This window comes from Eretmochelys imbricata, chromosome 14 (genome assembly GCF_965152235.1).
Source record: "Eretmochelys imbricata isolate rEreImb1 chromosome 14, rEreImb1.hap1, whole genome shotgun sequence".
NCBI classification, from domain to species: domain Eukaryota; kingdom Metazoa; phylum Chordata; order Testudines; family Cheloniidae; genus Eretmochelys; species Eretmochelys imbricata.
This window is the reverse complement of record NC_135585.1, coordinates 37,591,067-37,601,368: the sequence shown is the minus strand read 5'-3', so window position 1 is coordinate 37,601,368 and position 10,302 is coordinate 37,591,067. Positions and strand designations below refer to the sequence as shown.

General features: G+C 47.0%; 1 protein-coding gene across 1 annotated transcript; it reads right to left on the bottom strand.

The window, feature by feature from the left end:
- Positions 1-1,576: 1,576 nt before the first annotated feature.
- On the bottom strand, positions 1,577-8,383 carry LOC144273993 (uncharacterized). The gene is given in 6 exon segments (XM_077832715.1): positions 1,577-1,837; positions 2,604-2,814; positions 2,816-3,236; positions 3,319-3,726; positions 4,039-4,152; positions 8,371-8,383. Coding segments are annotated over 6 exon segments (1,428 nt in total).
- Positions 8,384-10,302: the final 1,919 nt, after the last annotated feature.

Genomic DNA, 10,302 nt, shown 5'->3' with positions numbered 1-10,302 from the left:
TCTTTCATACCATTTGAAATTAGGATCTTTTTCAGAATTGGATGGAAGTTGTTGGGTTTATATGAACTGGGTACTTTTCAGTTAGCAGCACCTACCAGCCCAAGAGTCCAGTTTTAGGGAACAGAACTGAACTCCAATGGGAAGCAATAATTAAGCTCTCCAAGGCCAAATTCCAACTTCCCTGAAGAACAGAAATTCCCTATAGAATTTTAGCAACAACAATTGATTTCTTAAACCTTTACAGAAATTCCAGCTGCCATGAAGTTCACAATCTTCTTCGTGGCAGGATTTAGGATTTTGTCTTCAGGCACACTTAAAGAGTAATTGGAGCCAGGGGACTGGACTCAGAGATATCCACCTCACACATGGGTGCCCTAACCACCAGTCTATATGGTCATTTTCACTCTCTGTCTTGACCCAACTCTTGGTTCTAGGATATATTGAGACACCCACCTCAGAATATCTGAGAGCTGAGAGGCTAGGGCACTCCCCTGAGAGGTGGCAGATCCCTGTTCTAAACTCTTGGCTTTATTAGGTGCGGAGGGGACTTGAATTGGTCTCCCACATCCTAGGTGAGTACCCTAACCTCTGACCAAAAGATTATGAGGGAGATTCCCTCACTGCAGAGTTAGGCAGCCTCTGAAAATGTCTATTGGACTGGGCCCTATCATCATAGCATCGTCTCACTTCCATGACTCATGAACTGGAAGCAGAGATATACGCCTATTCCCATAAAAGGAACGGGCTTAGGTCATACACTCTTGTCAGGATGCCACACTAGGTAGCTTACATGGCTCCCCATGTAATGTGTGGGGATTTGGGGATTCCATTCTAAGGCACCCATCTCTCCTCATTCATTTTATAAGGGGCTTGGTCACATAACTCAGTCTTTGTGGATCCCACTGCTGTTCCTCTGATAGTCTATGTACCCAAAAGTTTGGCATTTGGAACACTTTGTCACAACTCTTAAGTCCTTTGATGGATTCTAGCCTAAAAACATTATCAGGGATGAATGAGAAGTCACAGCAGACAAGAAAAAGAGGGGGTTAGGTGTATAACATCACACTTAAATGAAGTGAAGTGGCTGAACACAAAACATTCACATTTGCCAAGAAGTCATAATCAAGTCCCATCATAATGTGGGAATCTTATCTCAGCCTCTTGTTCTGCATGGCTCTGTTCTAGGGAGGAGATTTCATTCTCTGCTTCAATAAGGTTGTATGTCCTCACTACATGGCCACTGTAGCCATGCTGGACCCGCTAAGATTTGTAGGAATAAGCAAAAATGTTATTCTCTTTGCCCATCCCTAGCCAGCACACTTTTACGGGGTGTATCCTGGGTGGATTCTCTTACATCTCATGGAAGATGAGTTGTGCTGAAAGGCATTTCTGCTCTTGGGCACTCTTCCCCATAGCTTCTCTGAGGTTTATTAAGGGCTGAGCTCTCATTGAACATTTCCCAAATTCTGGGCATTTAAAGCGTTCTTCCCTGGGTGGATTCTCTGATGGGCAACAAGGATTGACTTCCAACTGAGGCTTTTCTTGTCCTTGGGAATTTATGGGGTCTCTCTCCCCTTTAGGTTCTCTGATCTGATAGAATGTGTAAGCTCTGATTGAAGCTTTTCCTGCAGTCAGGGCAGTTATAGCGTTTCTGTCCTGTGTGAATTCTCTGATGTGCAATAAGGTATGAGCGATCCCTGAAGCTCTTCCCGCAGTCAGAGCAGTTAAAGAGTTTCTCTCCTGTGTGGATTCTATGATGATTGTGAAGATTTGAGTGCCGAGGGAAGCTTTTCCCACAGTCAGAGCAATTATAGGGTCTCTCTCTTGCATGTAGTATCTGATGTTTAATAAGGTATTGTCACGGAGTCCCTGGGCGATGCTCCGGAACTGCTCCCTATGAAGCCAGTCAGGACTCTGGGGCAGTTGCCTTTCTGTGAACAGCCTGTCTTCAGGACACGAAGCTCACACAGCTTCCACCTTCCTTGGTCTGACCTCGGGGCATTCAGCATCCTCTGCCTCTCCGTGCGCTTCCCACAGCAAGTCCACTCAGGTGGGGCTCCTGGGGAAGGCAGAGGGTCCTGCACCCCAACTTCGCAGTCAGACGTGACTCTCAGCCAGCCAGTAAAACAGAAGGTTTATTAGACAACAGGAACATGGTCTAACACAGAGCTTGTAGGTGCAGAGAACCGGACCCCTCAGCTGGGTCCATTTTGGGGGGCTGTGAGCCAGACAACCACGTCTGCCCTTCACTCCATGTCTCCAGCCAGCCCCAAAACTGAAACTCCCTCCAGCCCCTCCTCCCTTGGGCTTTGTCCCTTTCCCGGGCCATGAGGTCACCTGATTCCTTTGTTCTCCAACCCTTTAGCTCTCACCTTGCAGGGGGGAAAGGGCCCAGGCCATCAGTTGCCAGGAAACAGGGTGTCGGCCATTCTCTGTGTCCAGACCCCTGCACACACGTGCTCTCTAGGGCTCTGCAATGATCATACACCCTTATCCCACCACCTAGATACTTAAGAGCTGCCTAGGGGAAACTGGGGCACCCCCACACTATTCAGAGGAAACATTAAGAACAGTCCCACTTCGTCACAGGTATGAACTCTGACCGAACTTTTCCCGCAGTCAGAGCAGTTATAGGGTTTCTCTCCTGTGTGAATTCTCTGATGTGCATTAAGGTTTGAGCATTCCCTGAAGCTTTTCCTGCAATCAGAGCAGTTGAAGGGTTTCTCTCCTGTGTGGATTCTCCTATGTCTAACAAGGTCTGAGCTCTGACAGAAGCTTTTCCTGCATTCAGGGCAGTTATAGGGTGTTTCTCGTTTGTAGTATCTGATGTTTAATAAGGTATGAACTCTGACTGAATCTTTTCCTGCAGTCAGAGCAGTTGAAGGGCTTCTCTCCTGTGTGGATTCTCTGATGATCAATAAGCCTTGAGCGCCGATGGAAGCTTTTTCCGCAATCAGAGCAGTTATAGGGTCTCTTTCTTGTATGTTTAATAAGGTCTGAGCTCTGACTGAAGCTTTTCCCGCAGTTAGAGCACTTACAGGGTTTCTTTCCTGTATGAATTCTCTGATGTGTGACAAGGTGTGAGCTTTCCCTGAAGCATTTCCTGCAGTCAGAGTAGTTAAAGAGTTTTTCTCCTGTGTGGATTCCATGATGAATGTTAAGATTTGAGCACCGATTGAAGCTTTTCCCACAGTCACAGCAGCTGAAGGGCTTCTCTCCTGTGTGGATTCTCTGATGTTCAATAAGACTTAAGCACCAAGGGAAGCTTTTCCCGCAGTCAGGGCAGTTACAGATTCTCAGTTGTATGTATTCCCTGATGGATAATAAGATTTGAGTTCTCATTGAAGTTCTTCCCACAATCACAGCAGTTGAAGGGTTTCTTGCCTGTGTTGATTCTATGGTGTGAGATAAGGACTGGTCTCCATTGGAAGCTTTTCCCACAGTCACTGCAAGTGTAGGCTCCCTCTTGATCGTGTATTCTCTGTTGATCAGTTTCTTTGTTTCTTTTGACCACTCTGCTCCTGTGGGTGGATTTACCATGTCCCTCTCCTGGATGGCTTCCCTGCTGCCTATCTGGCCTGTGCTGACTCTCACAAGTTTCTCTCTGCTCAGGATTCTGGGAAACATTCCCTTCAGATCTTCCCCATAACATCCCATGTGGTGCCATTTGCTCAGGACCTTCCTGCTGAAGACTCTTCTCGCTGTTCTCACTCACCGTCCCATCCCCTGTGGGATAGAGAGATAATCCAGACAGGAGTCATTCTCTGTGCTGGGGGGAAAGGAAAACTCTGAAAGGGGAACAGGAAAAGGGGAAAACACACCCATATAATAGCTAGGGAAGTTGAAATATCATGAGCTGAGTTCATCCTCCTTCCTCACAACCCCTCCCCAGAAGAGAGAATCCATCCTTCCTCCACATCCTCTCACTGGAGATGAAGACAGGCTGAAGGGTCAGATGGGCATTTTCATCAAGTCTAAGTGACATCTGCTATGAGGATACAGTAATTGGTTTCTGAGTCAGTTTAGCTGATTCCTCACCTGTGTGGGTGTCGCTGATGATCGCCTCTTCCTCATAGCCTTGGAGATTCGGGATGTGCAGCTCCTCCCCTCGCTTCATCCAGGAGTTCACATTAGGTTTGGAAATTGGAAATCCTGCTTGGGAAACAATTTATCATGTGTTGATCTTGTTTATTAAGGTCAGCCCTATTACTACTTCAGGACCCAGGATCTGAGTCACCCACTCTCATAACAATACAGCTAAGGGTAGCCTAGAATTCCTCCTTACCTGTAAGGGATTAAGAAGCTCAAATAACCTGGCTGACACCTGACCAAAAGGACCAATGGGGAAAGAAGATACTTTCAAATCTTGGTGGGGGAAGGCTTTGTGGTGCGTGTTCTCTTGGGAAGCAGAGAAGCATCAGGTCAGAAAACTCCTTCTCCTATAAACCATCCTAAAAGGCTCTCATATGACAAAAATTGTAAGTAAAAGCAAGGCAAGGCGTCTTAGATTATCTTTTGTTTTGCTTGTGAATTTTTCCTTTGCTAGAGGGAGGTATATTCCTGTTTTTTGTAACTTTGAAACTAAGCCTAGAGGAAGTTCTGCTGTGTTTTTGAATCTTTTGTTACCCTGTAAAGTTATTTTCCATCCTGATTTTACAGAGGGGATTTTTACCTTTTAAAGAAAATAAAATAAAATCCTTCTTTTAAGAACCTGACTGATTTCTCTATTGTCCTAAGACCCAGGGGTTTGGGTCTGTGATCAGTTTGTAACCAATTGGTTAGGATATTATTCTCAAGCCTCCCCAGGAAAGGGGGTTGTAAGGGCTTAGGGAGATATTTTGTGGGAATAGGAACTCCAAGTGGTCCTTTCCCTGATTCTTTGTTAAATCACTTGGTGGTGGCGGCAGTACCTGTCCAAGGAAGGATTTGTGCCTTGAGGAAGTTTTTAACCTAAGCTGGTAGAAATAATCTTAGGGGGTCTTTCATGCAGGTCCCCACATCTGTACCCTAGAGTTCAGAATGGAGAGGGAACCCTGACACCCACCCAGAGAGGCTTCTTCCCAATCTTACAGAGACTGGGCTATAGACCATACAAGATCCCATGACACTCATCTGGAGTAAAGGTGCATTACCTCTGCCTCGGGAATGGCCCAGCTTATTGCCCAGGGGAGTTGAGCATTCTGCTTCACTCTCCAGGGTACAACTAAATCTCCATCATGGCCAGTCCCATTCCCCGCATCCCACGCCAGAACAGGAACACATTACTTAAAACGTGAGCTCTTGTGAGGGCTTGCAGGTCTGAAACCGAGGCCCAGAGGCAGTGCTCAGATTGCAGCTGCTGCCTGGCAGGTCACTTAGAGCTTGTAGAGAAAGGATCTAGCAGAGTTGTAGCTCCCCAAGGGCTCTGTTCACAAAGCTCCTGAGTGGGGGCGACGGCTAACCTTACTATTTGGCTTGGATGCACTACTTAATCCAGAAGGAGACAGAGAAAGTTCTCTGAGCAACTAGGTGAATCCTTGGTTGGCTGCTTCAGGCCCTTCCGACGCTCCTGATACCTTACTGCCTATGCGGGCCTTCAGGCTGCCCAAATTAGCTTCTGCTCCTGCAGCTGGCCATGGTGGCATTTGGCTGTGCTGATCCTCCGGGGGCGTGTGTGGCTATGGCTACAGCTGAGCTCTCCTTCTGCTGCCTTGGTTCTACTCTGCCAGCAGCAGCCTCTTTATGTTGTTGCCCAACCTTCCTCGGGTGCCCAGTCCTCCACCTCCTTCACCTTTCTCTGGGTGCAGGTGGCTCAGTCACACCCCTCGGTTGGAAAGAATCTACCTTTCACATTTTTATATCTTGTGGGCCCATTCCTCACACATTCAGCCAGACCCCTTCTTGGACCATCATTTAGTCCTTGGGAAGGTCCCCCTGTGACATTACATGATTAAAATAGGACCATGTACATCATTGTTGCTACCAAATCTTGTGCAAAATGTCATGTGAGGTATCAAGGGAAAAGTTATGATTTGCTGACTATGTTTATCCTGTTTGTATGTGTATATCATTTTTTGTATTTCCAGTTATTAATATTCACTATGTACCTGTATTTCAAATATGTTTGCTCCTGTGGTAACACCCTCAAGGTAGTTTACATCTAATCTAGCCTGCACATTGTGAATGGAGTATTCAATTGATGGCCCATCAACAAACACAATGGAAACATCTCCATTTTGCGTCTTCCCTGCTCTGATCTCTGGACTATAGACTTATACTATTGGGAGCATTCTGACCTTCCAATCTTTTGGAAGGAAGCAGAGACTTAACAAGCCAGTAGTTTATGTCATTACTGCCTCAAACCTGATACAAAAACTTTGCAATGTGCATATGTATTTGATTCCTTTAACCGATTTTAATTCTCCCCTCTTTCTCTTCTCTGATAAATAAACCTTTAGATATTAGATACTAAAGGATTGGCAACAGCATGATTATTGGGTAAGATCTGAGTTATATATTGACCTGGGTACATGGCTTCTCCTTGGGAATCAGAAGAACCCTCTGGTTGATTAAATTGGTTTTAAATAAGCACTCATCAATAAGTCTAGAGTCTGCGTGTTGAAAAAAGGACTGGAATATCAAAGGAGGCTGCATTTCTGACTTCTTGTTAGCCAGCATGGTGAGACAGAAGTTTACTTTCGTTGCTGGTTTGGTATATCTTATGGAAGAATAATCACCAGTTTTGGGGTGTGTCTGCCCTATTGCTTAGCCGTTTGTCCTGAATTTGGTATTCTCAGTTGTGACCCCCTGAGGCACGGTGACACCCCCTCGTAGCTGAGCAGCTCAGGCCGGCTTGCTGGCATTGTAATAATACCATGTAAGAGGATGCTGGCTTTGTGGAGTCCTTCCGGGAGGTTTGGCTGGACTGGTGACTGTAGAGGCACGGAGATGTTGGGAAGTGGTCAAGGTGAGTGTCAAGCTGTTTTGCTGAGACTACCCCACCAGACCAGTGTCAGGAGTAGGGCCCTGCAGCTGCACTTGCTCTGTGCTCCTGACACCCTAACGAGTTGGCTAGGCTGCCTGATGACCTGCCCTGCCTGACTGGCTGAGGAAGCTAGAAAGCCGGTTCTGAAGCACAGCAGCAGTAGTATCTCACTCGCTGCTCAAGGCACATGGCCATGGACTGTCTGCCTCCTTGTGCTCATCTCTCCAAGCCCTACTCCTGCTTCACTCCTCCACAGCTCCAGTCCAGCTTTTACCCTGCACCCAGTCTTGTTCCTCTCCTGATCAGAACCAGCCCTGGTCCTGCCTTCCCTGACTCCTGGTAATCCAGTTCCAACCCTCGGCTCTGATTCCTCACTCCAACCGTCTCGACCTTTGGCTCTGGCATTTGGATTCCAATGACTAGGCCTGACTCCCATTCCGACCACAAGGTCTGACCTTCTATGAACTGGTCCACTGACAAGCAGCTGAAAGAGGGATGGAGCAGTGATGGAAGCCGTGATTGATAAGTTGGAATGGAAGGTCATGGAGGTGGAGAGATGCATGGCTACCAACCCTGAAAATCTGTCCCTGCACAGTGTGTGTTGGGAGAAACACTAGGTCCAAGTTGCTTTTGTCTGGTCATGTATCGGACCCCTTTAGGAGACGTATTGTGGCTCCTGCTTCTTCTGTGCTCTTTAGAAGAGCAGAAGAGCAAAAAAAACCACATCACCTATCTCCTAGCAGAAGATGGCACCCCTCTTGTGGATCTGGAGCACATGTGATAAAGGGTGAGAGCTTTCTACACCAACATTTTCTCTCTGGATCAACCAGTACTGACATTGGAGTGGCCCTGTGGGATGAGCTCCTGAAGGTCGGCCTGGGTGACCGAGACTGACTACAGCTTCCTCTCACTCTGGCCAAGCTCTCAGAAGCCCTCTGTTTGATGCCCACTAACAAATCTGCAGGCATCAATGGCTGACCATGCAGTTTTACTGCACATTCTGGGATGTCCTTGCTGCAGACCTTGCCATCATCTGGGCAGAGCCCCTGGGCAGCATGGTGCTCCTGCTGTCAAGCAGGTGGGCTGTGCTCTCCCTGCTGCTGGAGAAGAGGGACCTCCAAGCCCTGAGGAGTTGGCACTCACTATTGCTGCTCAGATACAAGGTTATGGTGTAAACACACTCCCTGAAGATGATACAGGGACACACTGACCCCTCCTAAGAATAAGGTCAGCATGACAAGGTGATGGATAGGGATGTTTTGATTGAGCCTACAGATGCCAGGTAAAGGGTGGTAACTAACCATGGCAGAGGGGCAATACATAGCTTGTTTGTCTCAGTGTATAAAAGAGAGGTCACAGAAGGGGTGTTTTTGGCCAAGGGGAAAGCAGAAAGTCCCAACACTCACTGAGCTGGTCCATTGTCACGGGCATTCATGTATTAGTGTACATGTAACCAGGGCAATACTACAGTGCTTTGTTGGCAATAAACCTGGCTGAGCACCTTCCCATGACCTGAGTCTGTGATGTTTTTGGGCAGTTTCAGCGAGGTCTCCTGCGTCAGATATCTGCACAGAGCTGGTGCAGCACACAGAGAGAACATACACGTAGCCAACAACTGACGACAAGGCATGCCTTGTGAGGCATCATTGAAAAACTCATCATTTGCTGATCAATATCATCATGGCAAAATGCAAGTAGCTGCATTGTATGTGAAGTTATAAACATAAGCTGCAATCATAACTAAAAATATGCTTTACAAGTAAGTCTGAAATGGCCAAACCAGTTCCTCAGAGACAAAGAGCAAACTGATGCCTCCGCCAGGTGAAAACAAGGCTGATGGATCATTACCTGCTACATGGCCATTCTTTGGCAAGAAACAGGGCGGGACAAAAATCTACATCCTGGGAAAGAAAAAGCCTGTAGTTTCCATCTGCACAGACTGTCTGTTGGCTTGCCCCCAGCTGGAAATGCTTCTCAAATGGAGGCCTGGGAGGCAGTGACCATGAGATGGTCAAGTTCAGGATCCTGACACAAGGGAGAAAGGAGAGCAGCAGAATACGGACCCTGGACTTCAGAGAAGCAGACTTTGACTCCCTCAGGGAACTGATGGGCAGGATCCCCTGGGAGACTAGCATGAGAGGGAAAGGAGTCCAGGAGAGCCGGCTGTATTTTAAAGAATCCTTATTGAGGTTACAGGGACAAACCATCCCGATGTGTAGATGGAATAGTAAATATGGAAGGCGACCAGCTTGGCTTAACAGTGAAATCCTTGCTAATCTTAAACAAAAAAGAAGCTTACAAGAAGTGGAAGATTGGACAAATGACCAGGGAGGAGTATAAAAATATTGCTCGGACATGCAGGAGTGAAATCAGGAAGGCCAAATCACACCTGGAGTTGCAGCTAGTAAGAGATGTTAAGAGTAACAAGAAGGGTTTCTTCAGGTATATTAGCAACAAGAAGAAAGTCAAGGAAAGTGTGGACCCCTTACTGAATGAGGGAGGTGACCTAGTGACAGAGGATGTGGAAAAAGCTAATGTACTCAATGCTTTTTTTGCCTCTGTCTTCACGAACAAGGTCAGCTCCCAGACTACTGCACTGGGCAGCACAGCATGGGGAGGAGGTGACCAGCCCTCTGTGGAGAAAGAAGTGGTTCGGGACTATTTAGAAAAGCTGGATGAGCACAAGTCCATGGGGCTGGATGCGCTGCATCCGAGAGTGCTAAAGGAGTTGGCAGCTGTGATTGCAGAGCCATTGGCCATTATCTTTGAAAACTCATGGCAATTGGGGGAAGTCCCGGATGACTGGAAAAAGGCTAATGTAGTGCCCATCTTTAAAAAAGGGAAGAAGGAAGATCCTGGGAACTACAGGCCAGTCAGCCTCACTTCAGTCCCTGGAAAAATCATGGAGCAGGTCCTCAAGGAATCAATTCTGAAGCACTTAGAGGAGAGGAAAGTGATCAGGAACAGTCAGCATGGATTCACCAAGGGCAAGTCACGCCTGACTAATCTAATTGCCTTGTATGACAAGATAACTGGCTCTGTGGATGACGGGAAAGCAGTGGACGTATTGTTCCTTGACTTTAGCAAAGCTTTTGACATGGTCTCCCACAGTATTCTTGTCAGCAAGTTCAAGAAAGGCTGGATGAATGCACTATAAGATGGATAGAAAGCTGGCTAGATTGTCGGGCTTAACGGGTAGTGATCAATGGCTCCATGTCTAGTTGGCAGCCGGTATCAAATGGAGTGCCCCAAGGGTCAGTCCTTGGGCTGGTTTTGTTCAATATCTTCATTAATGATCTGGAGGATGGTGTGGATTGCACTCTCAGCAAGTTTGTAGA